The following is a 19,176-nucleotide window of genomic DNA, read 5'->3' as shown; positions in this document are numbered from 1 at the left end:
CTGACCTTGCCTGATGATATAAGATCAACAAACTGCACAATTTCACTATTCTTACTGCATATTGCATAGTGTGTGAGGATTATAGGAATTGTGGTGCTCAATGTTCCTGAGACACAAGTCATTATTTTTCTTCATTGTAGGCCTCAGCAGTGAATGTTCCTGCTTACAAATGAACTTTGTAAGCTCAACACAAATCCACTTGAGGTGTTAGATCCAGAATGTAGTGCAGTGGAGCATTCCTGCCCAGAACAGTGTTGCTTAACATCCTTTATGAATTTGTAGCAGATGATTGTAGCATTTTAAAAAGTTTACAGAGAGGCACATTGATATGCAGGGAATAGGGGTGTGTGTGCTATATCATGTGCAGAGTTTTGGTTTAATTTGGGCATCATGTTCAGTACCGATGTGTGGGCTGAAGGGTCTGTTCCTGTGCAGTACAATGTCATGTTCAGACTATGATGTGTGTCACTATTCCCAGGCCTTGTGCCGCTGAGGTTCTGAGCTTTTCTCAGTGCAGGGATTGGTGCCACAATGAGCTTAAGTTCAATTCCAGAGGAGTCTATGTCATCTGCATTTGTATGACATGAAGTTGCATTAATAATATACTGCTTTTAACTTCTTCATGAATGTATGAAAATCTGTAACCAAAAGTGAAACACGAAAGTCTGCAGATACCATGATTATAATTAAAAACACAAATATGCTGGATGAACTCAGCAGGTTTCACAGCGTCAAGAGGAAGTAAAGATATATTAACTGACATTTTAGGCCTGAGCTTTTGAATTGGTTATCAACCAGATATACAGCTAATGCTGATGGAACATCCAGCACCAAAGGAAAGGCAACAATTGATGATGTTTCAGTGAAATAACATATGGATAACTCCCTGTTATACTTTTTCCTAAGGACACGTTGGAATAATTGCACTCTGAGAGCCAGCTTCCATTCAGCAGAAAGCATTGGTCTTTGACTTCTGTGGTGAATGGCAGCAAGTGGAACCATAAAAACTATACTTTTCAGTTTTTCTGCAAGATATGAAGAGTGAAGCAATATGCTTTGACCAGTGTTCAATAATGAGGTAAAAGTGTACAGTGGTTGTGCAGGCTAATAACCTTGATGCATGGGCATCAATCCAGAGACACAAATTCAAATTTCACCATGGCAGTCATAATGTTTAAATTTAGTTATTAAACTGGATTTAATATAAAAGGCAATAAAACTGAGATTGTTATGAAATTGTCCCTCATGCCAATTATCTTCAAGTCAAGTTTATTGTCATCTGATTGTACAAGTAGAACCCGACGAAACATTGTTCTTCGGTCCTCACTGCAAAACACACAGACATATAACCAGACCTAACACACATACAGACAAAAAGTACATATACACGACAAGTACTTCAGCTACACAAATAAATAAATTAATGTTGTTTCATCAATATGAAAGTCTCAGATGATTAGTTTGAGCAGTTCCTTTGGTTGTTCAGCGTTCTCACTGCCAACATGGCCTTCCAATTCAGACTGGTCAATAAATGATAGCCTTACTGCTGATGCCCACATATGGAAAAGTTAAAAATCTAAAGGGGCATTGAATGCCACACATGCAATTAATTTCAGTAAAATTGGTTGATTCTAAAAATCATCCTCACAATTGTTTCATTTGTGGGCTTATTCTGATTTGGTGTATAGTCTTAATGGATAGCCAGACTCTGGGAAGGCAATAAGCAGACAAAGTTTCCTGCAAAATTGTGTGCCATTATGTTTGATCCAGAGACTGCAGGAGTATTGGCAATTCTGCTCTTTTGTGCTTTTGTAAGAACAGTTGACAATTCAACTCATTAAAGTTGTGGCTCTGTTCAACCGTATTTATTTATCAATGCTAAATGGACTTTTAACAAATAATTTAATGGCGATCTTGTTTGATTGAAGTTGGTGACTGGGTTGAACTTGTGACTTGTAATTCAGTCCAAGAACTAGGTATTAATGTTGCATTGAGATTTGACTGTTCTGTGGTAAAAGCCAATCCTGTAATTTTGCTTTCATGACATTTCCAAAATGAAGTTGTAAATGATTGGCAAAATTAGAGAAGCAACTTAGATATATGCAATATATCAATATAGAAAACATGTTTCAAGGTGCTTCACAGATGCACATTATTGATAACCTCAGTAACTTCAAAAACAATGACCTTACTAAAATAAATATTCTTCTCTGTAAGTATTTGATCTAACCAGTTTTCAGATCAACAGACACAGTTTTGAATTCCCTGTTGATTATGGGAATCTCATGTTATTAAATGAGGATTAACTAATAAGATGTTTTCCCCTGGATTTTGATGGGTTTTATCAACAGTCAAGCAGGGAACTGCTGGTATTCAAATGGAAAAATCTCACATCTGTGGCTGACTAGGGAAGTCAAAACCAACATAAAAACAAAAGAGAGGGTATACAAGGAAGCAACTAAAAACTCATAAGGAGGGAAAAGTTGAAGTTTGAATGTAGGCTTGCAAAAAAAAAATCAGAGGATACAAAATACTTCTACATACATAAAGAATAAAAGAGAGGTTATAGTGGATATAGGACCACTAGAAAATGACACCATTGAAATAATAATAGGAGACAAGGGGATCGCAGAGGAACTAAATGAGTATTCAGTCCTCACCTTGGAAGACACCAGCTGTGTGCCAGATGTCAAAGAGCATAAGGGAAGTGAGTGCAGTTATTATTTCAAGGGAGAAGTATTAAGAAATCTGAATTGTTTAACGGTGACTAAGTCTCCCGGACCAGATGGATTGCACCCTCGGATCCTGAATGAGGAGGTGCTAGAGATTATGGGTGCATTAGTAATAATCAATACATTCTGCATGACGCCAGAGGACTGGAAAATCATAAATGTCACTCCACTATTAAAGAAAGGAGTGAGACAGCAGAAAGGAAATTATAGGGTGATTAGTCTGACGTCAGTGGTTGGGAAGATGGTGAAATCAATTTTAAAGGATGAGGTTACACAGTACTTGAAGGTGCATGACAAGATAGTCTAAAGCCCACATAGTTTCCCAGAGGGAAAGTCTTGCTTAACAAAACTATTGGGATTCTTTGAGGAAGTGAGAAGTAGGCTGGATAAGGGAGATGTAGTCAATGCTGTGTATTTGAATTTTCAGAAGGCATTTAACAAGGTGTCACACATGAGGCTACTAACAAGATAAGAGCCTATGGTATGACAGGAAAATATGAGAATGGGTAGAGCACTGGCTAATTGACAGGAAGCAGAGTGTTGGAATACAAGGATCATATCCTGATTGGCTGCCATTTGCTAAAGGTATTCCACAAGGGTCAGTTTTGGGCCTGCTTCTTCTTATGTTGTATATGAATGATCTGGATTATGGAATGAAAGGCTTTATGGCTTAGCAGATGATACAAAGGTAGGTGGAGGAGATGTGGAACAGAGGAAACATAGAGACTGCAGAAGGATCTAAGCAGATTGGGAGAATGGGCAGAGAAGTGGGAAATGAAATATAATGTCAGAAGTGTATGATCATATACTTTGATAAACACTATATGGACAGACATGTTTTAAATGGGGAGAAAATTAAAAATACCCAGATGTAAAGGTACCTGGGAGTCCATGTGCAGAACAACCTGATGGTAAACTTGCATGTTGAGATGGTGGTGAAGAAGGCAAATGGAATTCTAGCATTCATTTCAAGAGGAATAGAATACAACAACAGGGATTTAATGTTGAGGCTTTAAAAGGCATTGAGGAGACCTCACCTGGAGTATTGTAAGCAATTTTGGGTTCCACGTTTAAAAAAAGATGAGCTGACATTGGAGAGTGTCTAAAGGAGGTTTACTAGGATCATTCTGGGAATAAAGGTGAGGAGTGTTTGACAGCTTTTGTCCTGTATTAGTTGGAAATTAGGAGAATAAGGAGGAAATCTCTGAAACATTTTGAATGTTGAAAGGCATGGACAGAGAAGATGGGGAAGGGTTGTTTCCCATGGTGGGAGGGTATTGGACAAGAGGGCACAACTTCAGGATTGAAAGGCATTAACTTAGAACAGAAATGTAGACATGTCTTCAGCCAGGGGATGGTAAATCTGTGGAATTTGTTGCCACAGGCATTTATGGAGAATGTGTCATTTTGTGTTTTTAAGAGCCCCTGATAGTTTCTTGATTAGTCAGGGCATCAAAAGTTATGGAAGAAAGCTGGGTAGTGTGGAAAATGGATCAGCTCATGATTAAATAGTGGGACATACTCAATGGGCTGAATAGCCTATTTCAGCTCCTGTGTCTTATGGTATTCACCTTTGTGATGGTTGGCATATTTAGGACTTGCACAGGTATGTTAAAACCTTGAACTTACTGGTTGAGCTCCACCTCTGGATTTCCCATAAAGCTCAACAATTTACTCTCCAATCCACTGCCAGTTTTGACTGTGCGGGTCCATTTCATCACACTGAAGGGTTCAAATTTATTGTCACATGCACCTCGGGAAAAAATATAATTTTGCTTTTATCCAGCAAGTCAACCCATACAGAGATGCAGCAAATAAAACAGCAGAAAGTAGTATTCCTGAGAAAGATCGGTTAGAACAGAGCAAGGGCATAACTTTACGAATGTGAGGTTCATTCAAGGCTCCGATAGCAGCAGGAAAGAAACAGTCCTTGAATTGTTTGTTCATGATTTTATACGTTGGCAGGAAGGAGAAGAAAAACATGTTGGCTGCTGTTCCAAGGCAGCAGGAGGTATAAAAAGTGTCAATGGAGGGAGAGATTTAACATCTGTGAGGAAAAATGGCAAAAGGCCAGTTACTTTTGTTATTTGAAAATACCAAGAGAAAATGCTGGAAGAACTCAGCAGGCCATCTTTGGAAAGAGAGATGAGAAACATTTCAGGTCTAAGACCTTTCATCAGAATGTTTTCAATTGTTCGCCCTGAAATTTCAACTGTTAATGTTTTATTTACAAACTAATCCCTCTTATTGTGCTGAGAGTGAGACAATATTTTGTGGCCACATGTAGAGAACAAATGTTTAATGGATGTCAAGACCTCAAAGAAGTTGCAGAAGAAATTTATCAGGATGGAACAGAGGATGTTACCTGGTTGCATTATGTAAAGAGCCTAAAACAAAATCGAGGGTGACTCACTGAGAATAATGAGAGATTTAATAAATTGGTTAAAAAAATTATCAATAGATCCAATGAAAAACTGTTTCCGGCAGTGTTGCAAATTCTAGCTGGAAAAGAGGGAAGTTTTATTTTACACAGCCAGTGGTGATGAGCTGAAAGGCACTGCTTGAAATGCTGGTGGAATAAGATTGAATGGCAACAATCTGAAGGCTGTCAGATAAATATTTGAAAGCAAAAATCTTGTTAAGGCTTGGAGAAAGAGCAGTGTTTTTGGAATTAGCCGAATCTTCGAAGAAAACCCACACAAGCACATTACGATGAATGGGTTCCTTCTGTGCCGTTTCATTCTAAAGTGGTCAGATATGGAGGTGAACACAGATTTTTGTCACAAAATTTCATGATACGTTGATAGATACAAACTTTCTTATTGATCTGTGTTGGATATTATTTACCTTGTGTAGTTTTTAGGTTTTATACTGAAGTCATTGAAGTTACTGACCTTTTATCTATGGTTATTTCCTTCTGAAAGGGGAATATTTGGGAACAAATTCTCCGAATACCCTTCATCCTGGAGATGATCAACACTGTGCCCTTTATCATCACAGTAAGTCTGTCTCTGACATCAAATGTTAAGCAGGGATTATTAAAATAAAATAATTCAAGTGTAAGCAGGTTATTTAACAGATTGTGATTTTCATTGGGGCTGTATTTCAACAAAAACGTTTGTGTTATTTTTATATAAAAGCGTGGGTTGGAAAAAAAAACCATGGTGCTTACTTCTAAAAAGTTGTGTGAAGGTCATATCTGACTGCTTGAAGATGTAGTCTAGTGTTTTGCAGAGTTTTAATTAAACCAGAGTTGAAGGTCTTGTAGTGTTCAATTTGAAACTCCAAAAAATTATGACATGAGCAATCAAAAGAAAATAAGCTTTAAATATCTGTCAAAGTTGTGCAGTAAAAGCTCATCACCATAAAATAAGGTAACAGGGTTCATTTTGGTCTCTATAATAAATTCATGTGTTCCATGTTTGCAAAGAAAGATTCAGATATGTTCTCAGCTGCATGGTACTGTCAATTAGTTAAAACAAGTTATCAGTATATTGAAATGCAAATCAAAATGATCCTGAAGCTTTCTGTACCTTATTAGCCTCAATAGATGCTTATCGGACAATTTGAATATTTACCTTAATAAAGAATATACTCATGAAGACCACGAGAGAGTTAAACTATTAATTTATAATCAAAACTCAGAAATATTTCCCTCTCCTTTTCTCATGGCTCTTGGTTGCAACATGAACACACAAATATTGCGTTAAGATTCTTGTATTAACATGAAGGGTTGTAGGTGGTAAGGTAGGAACAGTTTATTACTGTGATTTCCTCCTTCACGTTTATGGAATGAATTTTAGATTGTCATTGTCTACTCTGATCAACATTTCATTATTTGGAAGAAGTTACGAATTTCCATGTGACATTAATTTCAATTGCCACAATTAGTATGATTTTTGCAAATGTGGTTTAGAGATAACCATGGGTACATGGCAGATCAACCGAAAGGCTCAGTGAGTTGAGAATGTAAAATTTGTTGGTCTGTGACTCCATTTGAGATCCATTTAGTTTTTCAAATGACCTTTTTTAAAAAATAGGAATAGACTATTAGACCCAAAGCAAGGTGATGGCTGATCTACTTTTCCTCAAGTCTGCTCTCCATTCTTATCTGTTAGCCCTGATTTATTCACTGATTGAAAATCTGTCTTTCTCAACTTCCAGCTAACACAGATTTCTGGGGCAAATACATCCAAAGACTTATAGCTCTTTGAGAGGAAAAGCTTCCTTATCTCAGTCGTATTCTGTAGTTAATTCTTCCATGAGGAGAAACATAAAATATTACAGCATAGTACAGGCCCTTTGGCCCTCGATGTAATGCCAACCTAGAAATACCTACCAAAGAGTACTAAACTCTTCCAACCTTATAACCCTCCATTCATCCATGTGCTAGTCTAAGAATCTCTTAAATTTCCTATGTTTCAGTCTCCACCACCACTAGCAAGGTATTCCAGGCACCCATGAAACTGGTGTTTGCTATTCCCACCCTGGGAAACAGGCATTGGATATTCACCTTATCCAGGCCTCTCAGAATCTTGTAGACCTCAAAGAGATTTTTCTCTTTAGAGCAAAAAAGGATGAGAGGAGACTTAATAGAGAAAAAATCCTAACTCAGCTAACCTTGCCTCATATTTATTTTCCAATACAAGTAACATCCTGGTAAATCTCTTTTGAATCCTATCCAAAGTCACAACCACCCCATCCTTCCTATAATGAGGTGAATAAAAGTGAACACAATACTCTGTGTGGTCTCACCAGAGATTTGTAGAGTTACACTATGACCTCTGTTATATATATGACAGCAGCGATAATGATTAGCCCAGCCAGTGTTATATTTAAAATAATATTTTTAATTATTAATCAATAATTATATAACCTACTCTCATTTAACTAACTTGTCTAAACTTAACTAAATTTATATACAATTATTTATCTCACTTTGCGTAAATTTATTGGTGTGTGTGGAATACCCCAAGCCACTACAGATCAAGGCTCAATTCTGGGAAAGCAGTGCCAAGTTCAAAACTCAGAAATTTGGTGATGAGATAGGTGGACTTGAGATTGATGCAGCCTTAGATGAATGGTGAGACACGCAGGCTTTAAGTAATAGAGACACACAGGCCTTAAATGGTGAGACATGCATTTAAATGGAAGGAACAGTTCATGTTTTACATTCTCATCTCACTGAGCCTTTAGGTTGATCTGCCATGGATATCTCTAAACCACAGAAGGTTGATTAACTCATGAAAGTCCTTGTTCCAGTTGCTTCAGATAAATGTCCTTTTAAGCTCCATGCCTTCTTCTGCAGTGAGAATCCATTTTATGGATTATTTATGCATTATTTCTTCTGCATCTTTTAAAACCCTTTTTGTGGATTCAGTAGAGTAGAGTGATCTCTCATTCCTCTATAAGCAAAAGGAGGAAATCTGACAAGTCGGTCTATAATCACACAATGAGGCCAAGTGGGTTTTGTCTTTCCCAAAATGGTGGTGAAGAGCTATTGACTCTTGTGCTGCTTCCTTCAAATGACCTTATGGGCAGGCTGTGCACTACCGTTTCAAATAAGCTGGTCACATGGACTCTGATTCAGGGCTTCTCCAAGGCTTTCTGCAAATGTATCAAGAACACAATATCTTTCAAAGCTGCAACTCTTTCAGTCACTTTCCAACACCTGCAAGGTTTGTTCAATCTGTTCCCTTAAGGGGACAGTCCCACACATATAAAATGAACTGAAAAATGGGAGCGCGTAACATCTCTCAACTCTTGAACTCAATCCCCCGACTAATGAATTCCATAGACCTTTTTAACTATTCTATCAACTTATGTGGCATTGTTGAGAAATGTTTGTATTTGGATCTCAAGATCCCTCTGTTCCTCCACACTTTTAAGTACCAGCCATTAACACAGTACTCAGGCTCTGGTTTTACCTACCAAAATGTATTAACTCATACTTATCCCAATTGAACTCCATCTACCATTTTTCTGCCTGATTCTGCATCCTTTGTCCTTTTGTAATCTATGAAAACCTTCAGCACTCTCTATAACTCATCCAATCTTTAAATCATCTGCAAACTTACCCATCCATCTGCTTCTTCATCTAGGACTGTGGTTCTCAACCTTTTTCTTTCCACTCACATACCACTTTATGTATTCCTTATACCATTGATGTTCTGTGATTAGTAAGGGATTGCTTAAAGTGGTATGTGGGTGGAAAGAAAAAGATTGAAAACCACTGTTTTAATTGTACCGAATTGACTCATTATGTGCATGGTTTCACAACTCCAAAGGAAATGGACCAATGACAATTTTTATCAGGCAAAATATTTCAGTAACAATTGGGCCTAGAGCAGTGATTCTCAATCTTCCCTTCCCACTTACATTCCACCTTAAGCAATCCCTTACTAATCACAGCAACGATGGCATAGAGATTACTTAAAGTGGTATGTGAGTGGAAAGAAAAAGGTTGAGAACCACTGATCTAAGACATTGAAAAAAATTGCAAAGAGCAAAGGTCCTAGAACAGATCCTGGGGAACTCTACTAGTTACTGACATCCAGACAGAATACTTTCTGTCCACTCATACTCTCTGCTTTCTACAGACAAGCCAATTTTTAATCCATAAAGCCAAGGTTCAATGGATCCCATGCCTCATGACTTCCTGAATGAGTCGCTCATGGAGGATCTTGTCAAATGCCTTACTAAAATCCATGTAGACCACATCAATCACACTACCTTTATCAATTTCTTTTGTTACCTCCTCAAAAAACCCAATTAAGCTCATGAAGCACAATCTTCCCCTCACAAAGCCAGGCTGACTATCCTTGAGTAGATTGTCTTTCTCCTAATGCTCATAAATGCTATCCATAAGATTCACCAGTTTATAATTCCCAGGATTCTCCCTATTACCTTTTTTAAACAATGGGACCACATTTACCATTCTCTGACATCTCCCCTGTAATCAAGGAGGACTCAAAGATCAATAACCAACACCCCAGCTATCTCTTCCCTCCCTCCCCACAGAAATCTGAGGTATATCGCCTCCAATCCCAGGGATTTATCAATCTTAATGTTTTAAGAAGATCCAACACTTTCTCCTCCCTAATCTCCACATTGTCCAACACACATGACTGTTCTATTCTGACCTCACCCTTATCAAGGTCCTTTTCTCTTGCGACTATTGAAGCAAAATATTCATTTAGGACATCCCCAACCTCCTCTGCCTCCAGGCACATGTTGCCTCCTTTATGCTGCAGTGGCTGCACCTTCATTCTCTACATCCTTCTATCCTTCACATACACATAGAATACCGTGGTTTTCTCCTTACTCCTACTTGCCAAGGCCTTCTCATGTTCATTTTCAAGCTCTCCTAAGTCCTGTCTTAAGTTCCTTCCTGGCTACCGTATAATTTTCATGAGTGCTTCTTAGTTCCTACTTCCTAAATATAATGTCTGCTTCCTTCTTCCTCTTAACTTGCTGCCTCATCTGCTTTATCCACCACAGTTCCCTTTTCCTACCATCTTTTCCCTTTCTCAGTGGGATAAACCTATCCTGAGCCCGGCACAAGTGGGCCCTAAACATCCTGCACATTACTTCCATAGACATTTGTTAGCAGTTTACTAGTTCCTGCCTCATCCCATCATAATTAGCCCTTCCTCAATTAAACAATTTCCCATTTAGTCTGCTCTTATCCTTGTCCATAGCTACGCTAAAGCTCAGGGAGTTGTGGTCACCTTCTCTGAGATACTCCTCCTCCAGCCAAGATGGGTGCTACCTGACCAAATTCATTACCCAGTACTAGATCCAATATGGCCTCTTCATTGTGTCCGGGAGCCTTCTTGGACACACTTGATAAATTTGACCCCATCTATTGCCTCTTGCTGTCAGGAGTCAGGAGGTGCCAGTCAATAATAGGGAAGTTGAATTATCCCATAACAACAACCTGTAATTTTTGTACCATTCCCAAATCTACCTACTTGTGGCGGAACACAGTATTGCAGGCATGACCTTGCTGCACTGGGCAGGCTGGCCCACCTTGTCCCTGTAACTCCTCCTTGTAAGATCCCTAATGAAGGTTGATAGACATGCCAACATTTTCTGGTCAATAAAGCCTTTGACTCTTGCTTCGTGTCTGCGGGTGGTCATTGATCGTACTACAATTTATTACCAGATTTTATTTGCCATGGGTGAGGCAATTAGACTGAAGAAGCTGGAAACTGATCCCAAGGAACCAGAGGCCTCCATCAAGTTCAATATGTGGCTACATTGCTTGAAGGCCTACATGAGGTGCCATGTGATTATAGCAGATGATGGTAGCTATGATCTGCTCTTTGCAGCAGTAGGCCACCGAACAAATCAGATATTCCATGACTGTAAAGAGTACAACGATGCAATGGGCTATTGCGACAGCAATTCCGAGCCCCGATGAACGCCATGTATGTCCATTACCAATTGGTCACCCGATGCCAAGGCTCTGCTGAGTCCATCAAAGATTTCATGAGAACCATGGGAGGAGAGCCTGTGGGTGCTGAGATGTGACCGCAGCGACCTACCAGGAGGTGCTCATCCATGACGGACTAGTCGTGGACTTCCGCTGAAACCACATCCGATAGCGACTCCTGGAGAAGGGTGACCGGACCCATGAGGAAGTCAAGCTGATGGCCCGATTGCTGGATACAGCCCAAAAGAGTATGGAGGCCTACAGCAGGCCATACGGCTGCCAGGTTGGAAGTACGGACATTGCCATCTTGGGACTCGCGGTTCCTAACTGCCGCTGTCACTGCTGACCACACGAGATGCGACTACTGTAGCCAAGGCAAACATCTGTGGAAATACAGCCCAGCCCGTAGCATGACCTGCTCAAATCACTAGAGGAAGGAGCACCACACAAAGGTATGCCGCTCTAAATCCCCCTCTAGCAGTGCTGCATGTACACCATGACCCTGTTGCCATCTTGGACCGACCTACCTCCGGTGTTACTTCCGTAGCCGAGAACTGAACATCGGAAACAAAAGCACAATGACACAGGTTTATGTTAATCTGGCTTCTCTTCTGGACTCCACCGGGTGCGATCCATGGGGGCAGCCATTTTCACGATCTCCCTGGTGACCATCTTGGCATCAGCCATCCCAACAATACAGCAGCAGTAATTTGGACAGTAAGTTGATGTTGGCCTCCATCATGCTGGACCAGAGCAGGACATATCAGCTCAATAATGGACATTGAGGTAAATGGCCACACCGCAGGAGGCCTGTTTGTCACAGGAAGCACAGAGAATTTCATACACCCGGGCATGGCCAAAAGTTAATCCGTGACTGTGTCCTTGGCAAAGTGCAAGTTAGCACTAACCTCGACATCCTTCTCTGCGGAAATCAGCGGGTGCTGCACCATGACCCTACCATGAGGGGCACGAAATATAAAAACTTCATATTGCTGGTGATGCCCCACCTCTGTGCACCCATCATATTGGGCTGGTTTTCCTGTCCCAGCTTAAGGGGGTGCTGATGCAGTTTGATGGAACCCACCCCCCACCTCACCTCACAGACAGTAAGAACCAATTCCTGGAGGGCCTGCCTGTCCTCCTGAACGTGCCCAATCACACAACAGAATGCCGTGCAAGGCACTCGACCTGCAGTTTCACAACCCTCTGTGTCCCTCCACACCCCTGTTCTAGAACCTCACCCCAGACTGCAAACAATTGCCACTAAAAGCAGACGATACAGCCCTGGGAACAGGGAATTTATAAAAACTGAAGTGGGGTGACTGCTGTGGGAGGGATTCACAGAACCCAGTAACAGCCCCTGGTCATTGATTTTTGCCAGACCATCGACAGATTTACCTTACTCGACATCTACCCTCTTCCCCGCATAGCCGACATGGTGAATCAGATCATCCAGTTCAGGGTCTTGTCCAACATAGACCTCAAGTCGGCGTATCACCAAATTCTGATTCACCCAGAAGACATTTGAGGCAAATGGCCACCTCTATTACTTCCTGCGTGTCCCATTCAGCCTCAGGAATGGAGTGTCAGTGTTCCAAAGGGGATGGACCACATGGTGGATAACAACAAACTAAAAGCTACTTATCCGTATTTGGATAATGCCACCATCTGCGGCCGGAACCAGGAGGAACATGACGAGAACCTGCAGAGGTTCCTGGCCACCACTAAATCTCTCATCCTCACATACATTAAGAAAATGTGTGTGTTTAGCACCAAGCAGTTGGCAATCCTGTGGTACATAGTGGAGCATGGTGACATCACCCCCAACCCCGAGTGCATGTGCCCCCTTCTGGAACTTCCTCTGTCCCAGAACCCCAAGGCTTTAAAAAAGTGCCTGGTGTTCTTCTCATACTATGCCCAGTGGATCCCTAATTATGTAGACAAGGCCCAACCCCTGGTGAAAACCACTACTTTTCCCCCAGCAGCAGAGGTCCATAAGACTTCTGAGGGCATTAAGGACAAGATTGTGAAGGCGCCGATGCACGCCATTGATGAATCCATCCTGATCCAAGTGGTGACTGATGTATCCGACCACCCTGGCTGCCATGCTGAACCAAGCAGGCACGCCAGTGGCATTTTTCTCCCGAACCCTCCAGGGCCCCAAACTCAGGCACTCCACCATTTGAGAAGGAGGCACAAACTATAATGGAGGCAATGCGCCACTGGAGGCACTATTTGGCCAGAAGTCTATTCACCATCACTATGGCCCCTCAGGCTAGTGCACCCCCCTAATCCCCCATCCTCCTTGGAACCAGTACACACAGACACAGTTCAGCCCTCCAACACGCAGCCAGCCGGACAAGCCACCATTCCTCAGGAACTGAAAACACAGCCTGTGCTGTGGCAAATGCAGCGCCAGATAAAATCACTGCATCGACTGAATCTATGAACTGTTATGGAGTACACGACCAGGGCTGGTGGACATTTCCCTGCTTCACCCCACCAGACTTCATCTCAAAAAAAGGGTGGATGTGGTGGAACACGGTAGTGCAGGCATGACCTCGCTAGACTGGGCAGGCCGGCCTGTATCCATCCCTGTAGCTCCGGCCTGTATCCATCCCTGTCGCTCCGGCCTGTAAGATCTCTAGTCTCTTCCTTTGTACCTGCCTTGGATGTGAGCCAGCAGCATGTAGAGGCATACTAAGGTTTTCTGTTCAAACAGACTTTGACTGCTTGATTCATGTCTGCAAGTGGTCATTGATCACACGATACTACTTAACAGTTCTTCAGTGTCCTGAGGCCTATTTGGGGGCCTATAGATTACTCCCAGTACAGTGAATGCTCCTTTACTATTTCTGACTTCCATCCACACCGACTCAGATGACAGTCCCTCTGCAGACTCTTCCCTTTCTATAGCCATACTAACGCTGACCAGTAATGCTACTCTCCCCCCCAACCCTTACCTACCATCCTATTCTTTTTAAAACGCCTAAACCTTGGTACCTGCATTAGCCAATCCTCTCCTTTTCCCAGCCATGTCTCTGAAACGGCCACAATATAATAATTTCACAAACGGATCCATGTTCTTAGTTCATTTCCTTTATTCCCAATACTCCTTTCATTGAAATAGACACATTTCACACCCTATAACTGACTACATTTAGACTGCCTCCCCTACCTATTCTTCCTCACAAGCTCACAACACAGTCCATCATTCTTTTTACCTTCTGCCCTATTCTCTGCACTCAATTCTGGTCCCCATCCCTCTGCCAAATTAGTTTAAACCCTTCCCAACAGCTCTAGCAAACCTGCTTACCAGGATATTGCTCTCTCTCCAGTTCAGGTGCAGCCTGTCCTTTTTGTGCAGGTCACAAGAGATCCCAATGATCCACAAATCTGAATCCCTGGCCTCTCTTCCAACTCTTTAGCCACAATTTCCCACTTCTACCCTCAATGGCTTGTGGCACAGGCAGCAATTCAGAGATGACCACCTTTTCAGCTTCTTTCCTAACACTCCATATTAACCCCAGCATCTCATTCCTATTCCTGTCTATGTTATTGGTACCAATGTGGACCACAATATCTGGCTAATCACCCTCCCACTTGAGCATGTTGTGAACTTGATGAGACCTCTCAGACCCTAACATCTGGGAGGCAACTGACAATCCAGAAGCATTGATATCATTCACAGAACCTTCCATCTGTCGCCTAACTAGCGAATCCCCAATCACTATTGCTCTCTTTTTCTCCCCCTTCCCTTCTGAGCTAAAATGCTAGAGGCATGACCACTACTCCAAACTGTATACTTATTGTTGAGGGGAATGACCACAGGATGCTCTGCTCTGTCTGCCTATTCCCTTTCCTTCTTCTAACAGTCACCCAACTGCCTTTTTCCTAAATTTTGAGGGTGACTTTCTCCCTAAAGCTCCTGTCTATCACTCCCTCTGCCTCCCGAAATGATCCAGAGTTCGCTCAGCTCCAGCTCCAGCTAGATGTAGCTCTTGCAGGTGTAGTCATTGGGGACAATTGTGCTCTCCCAGATTTCCCACATCCTGCATTCGGAGCATTCCACTGCCCTGGATGCCATCTTCATTACCTAATCTTGTTAATATGCAAAGATACTGGCCTTAGCTTACCTGAAAAAAGGTAAAAGGTCATCCTCAGCCTCTGCTCGCTGAAGCATCTCAAGCCAAAGCCTTAAAGTCCCATTCCAACACTGAGTCACTCACACACTGGCAGCATCTATCCTATCAATCCACCTAAGAATTTTATTTTATTCTTTTTGACTCCAATAAGTGAAGAATATCCCTATTCAGCCTTTCCTCTCAATAGCCTAGCATTTAGCACAATATTATTACCATGCCAGTGACCCAGGTTTGAATTTCCTGCTGCCTGTAGAGTTTGTACCTTTTTGCCATGTTAGTGTAGGTTTCCTCCCACATTCTAAAGATGTATGGGGTTAGTAGGTTAATTAATCATATGGACAGTGTGGGCATGTTGACCACAAGGGCCTGTTACTGTGCTGAATCTCTAAATTAATTAATTTAAACAATTTCTACATACTATTGTATATAATAATCTTCACTGAGCTGACTCTGATATATACTTATTGTTGAGGGGAATGACCACAGGGTGCTCTGCTCTGACTGCCTATTCCCTTTCCTTCTTCTAACAGCCACCCAACTAAATTTTGAGGGTGACTTTCTCCCTAAACCTCCTGTGGGGGTTGAAGGAGGTATACCTTGCAGAAGCAGTACAAAGATGACCACTGTGGTACCCATTAGGAGCAAGTTTAATGGAGTGTAACATCTGAGGACTCTTCATTCTCCCATCTCAGAAGTTTATGGAATTGTAGGAGGCTGAGGAGTCAAGGAACGGCAGGGTGATGGACTCCATCATTGAAATGAGTTTTAGAAACTATTGTAGGTTGAGAGCCGAGCAGTGATTGGGATGGTTTGAATTCGAACTGAAATTTGAATGAGCTCAACAATAAGTATAAATATTTTTTTCCTTTAATAAGACGGTACAAAATACTCTAGATATGGTCACAGATACATGAGCTTCCTGTGCAATATACAATAGTGCTGGAGAAGCTCAGCAGGTCATACAGCATCAATAAGAAGCAAAGGGATATAACTTATATTTCAGCCTGAGCCCTTTGTGAAACTTCCTGTGTTTCATTTACAAGAATGTCTAAATCTCTGAGTTACATCTTTCTGCAGTTTTCATTTATAGTCTGTTGGATTGTTCTTTCTTCCAAAGCAAATCATTTCACAATTTCTCACGTAATTACTCCATTTAGCAACTTTTTGTCCAGTTGTTCATATTTCTCTGTAAACTCCTTCTATTCTCTTAACAGCTTGTCTTGCCTCCCAACCTTGGCACTATGTGCAATTTTGAGCTAAATCACTCGTGGATGATAAACTGCTGTGGCCAAAATGTAAACAACCTTTTTATTTCCACTCACTGCTCCTTGAATATTGGCCACATCTGTCCAATCTAAAAAAAAGTCCATCAACACCAAGAGCCATTATTTTGTGAAGTAATCTCCATGTGAAACCTTGTTAAACGCCTTTTGAAAATCCAAACCCTGTTACATTTACTTATCCTCCTTTTCTCGACTCTGGTAGGGATGATTTCCCCTTCACAAAACCATACTGTTCCTGCAGGATCGTGTTTGTGACTGGTTTTTTAAATTTTTCACACTGTGAACCATATCAATCAAAATACACACAAACATTTCCCTCTTAAATATAAACAGTGGCATTTTCTCCCCTTTTTTCCCCCTCTACCTTCCCCCCCCCCCTTCCTACCCCCCTCCAAACCCATTAAACATTCAACATATACAATACAATACAATAAAACCATTAAACAATGTCATCACACAATGAAAATAAACAAGAAAATTGTGTCATCTACTTTTACACACTGGATCAAGTCACTTTGACTTCTTATCATTTTATAATTTTAGGGGGTGGAGGTCCGAGGCAAGCCCTCTCTGTTGTGTTTCATGTACGGTTCCCAAATTTGTTCGAATACTGTGATGTTATTTCTTAAATTATATGTTATTTTTTCCAATGGAATACATTTATTCATTTCTATGTACCATTGCTGTACTCTCAGGCTCTCTTCTGATTTCCAAGTTGACATTATACATTTTTTTGCTGCAGTTAAGGCTATCATAATAAATCTTTTTTTGCACTTTATCCAGTTTGAGGCCTAATTCTTTCCTTCTTATATTACTTAGAAGAAAGATCTCTGGATTTTTGGTATGTTGCTTTTTGTGATTTTATTTAATACCTGATTTAGATCTTCCCAAAACTTTTTCACTTTCTCACATGCCCAAATTGCATGTACTGTTGTTCTGTTGAAGTGATGAATTGCCTCACTGGAGATTGTTTATGAATCCTGAAGATTTTGCACAGCTTTACAGGGGGCATGGGCCAGTTCTTCTTGAATGTGAATGCTTTATTTTCCTCAACATTCTGAATATTGCAGAGGGCTGCAACATCATCGTGTGTGGATGAAGGAGTGACATTTTTTCAGCACAGCATGCTGCCATGCAGTCATTTGTTCCAGTGTGCCCTCTAACATTGAGCCAACACAGATTTTGCTGTACTTGGTCCATTTTGAGTTCTTCTTGAGGAATCCCTCAGGATTGTTGATAATGATTTCATTCTGGTGTTGGAGTTTCTGAGCTGGCTAATGAGGAAAATGTGTGAAGTGCAGACATTTCCATTGATAGGGCAGGAGATTCCTGACAGGGCAGGTGGGGGTGGGGGGCATGTTTATGCCGTAGTGCATTCCTTACACGGGGCGTTTATGTGCTTATGATGTATGAACATGAGGTTCTTGGGCAATGATGCAACCTTTCCTTACTTACTCTGTTCATCAGAAAGACAAATTCTTCTAGAGAACCATTAGTTAGAATCATGGTCCAAAATTTAACAAATTAAAAGTGGAGCTGAATATCTGAGGCAGCTGATTTTGAGGAGAGTGTTCCTCAGTGCCTCCTGAATGATATTGTAAAAGTTTATATTTTGAATGCAACTATGCAATGAACATTGCTAACATCCATAGCATTGATGCTCTCTGTCTGGTGATTTTAGTTCCCAAATCCTTGGTCTTCAGGTGATCTTTGAAGGTCAATGTTCTCTCTAGCATGGCTGACACAAATTGAGGTAGGGTAGTTGCCATTTGCCTGTCAATGTAAAAAGAACAGACTGTTCTTGTGGGGATGAGACTTGAGCCTTCTATTCTAATTTATTATTTTTCTATTATTTTGGGTCAGAGCAAACTCTGACAATGGTAGCCTTGTGTGTGCATAGTGAGTACATGCAATTCTGCTTTACATTGTGGTGGCACATCACTTATGTCGGTGTTGTAAAGTGTTTATGTGAGCACTGAATTTGCCACAGACCATTGTTAAAGAATTGAGGCAAGATGATTTTGTTGCTCAGGTGTAGTACCAGTTGTCATGATAATGAATATGTATGAGATGTACCGGAAGTCATGTGGTATGAGAGAGAGATAAGAACACAAGCAGGAGAACAAAAGAAACGGGAGAATAAAGACACTCTGATAAAATTAGTGTTTAATGTTTTATTAATTTCACATTTCGGGCCACAAATGTGACATTGGCGACGAGGATGAAAGAAGCTTGAAGAAAATTAAAGACTAAACAAGATTACAGAGGTTTACAGACAACTTCAAGGTGATAAGAATTTTCTCTTTGTCTCAGTACTTTTGGGGCTGGAATATTTCCTCATGGCTGGGGCAGACAGTGACTTTCTAACACATAGTGGAATTGCTCATTTTGACCCAACGGGTGATGCAAGTACTGTAAGTGTGAAGTGGAAGGCATGGCTGGAAGAATTTGAATCCTATGTCGACAGTCGTGGCCTATTTCTAGTTACCAGTACAGTTGAACAAAAAGCGCAGAGAAGGGTGTTACTTCTTTTCACTGCTGGACCTGCAGTTCGGGAAACATTTAAGACACTTTTGAAT

The 19,176-nt window shown here is 41.1% G+C and overlaps 1 protein-coding gene and 1 long non-coding RNA gene across 6 annotated transcripts in view; one reads left to right on the top strand and one right to left on the bottom strand.

The window, feature by feature from the left end:
* Nucleotides 1-19,176, top strand: part of kcnt2a (potassium channel, subfamily T, member 2a) — a 1,068,826-nt gene that overhangs the window by 377,538 nt on the left and 672,112 nt on the right. For 3 of the 5 annotated variants that reach the window (XM_069937843.1, XM_069937844.1, XM_069937847.1), the window contains exon 7: nucleotides 5,657-5,731. In XM_069937843.1, the coding sequence (XP_069793944.1) occupies nucleotides 5,657-5,731 (75 nt within the window). Of the gene's footprint in view, nucleotides 1-1,004; nucleotides 1,079-5,277; nucleotides 5,496-5,656; nucleotides 5,732-19,176 lie in introns of those variants that run through there. The other 2 variants (XM_069937846.1, XM_069937845.1) reach the window with 2 other exon arrangements.
* Nucleotides 1-19,176, bottom strand: part of LOC138763539 (uncharacterized) — a 289,909-nt gene that overhangs the window by 206,345 nt on the left and 64,388 nt on the right. The gene's annotated exons all lie outside the window — the stretch shown is intronic.

The sequence above is a fragment of the Narcine bancroftii genome, chromosome 5, assembly GCF_036971445.1.
Source record: "Narcine bancroftii isolate sNarBan1 chromosome 5, sNarBan1.hap1, whole genome shotgun sequence".
Lineage (NCBI taxonomy): Eukaryota > Metazoa > Chordata > Chondrichthyes > Torpediniformes > Narcinidae > Narcine > Narcine bancroftii.
The sequence above is the reverse complement of the archived record's forward strand: the minus strand, read 5'-3'. Positions and strand labels throughout refer to the sequence as shown.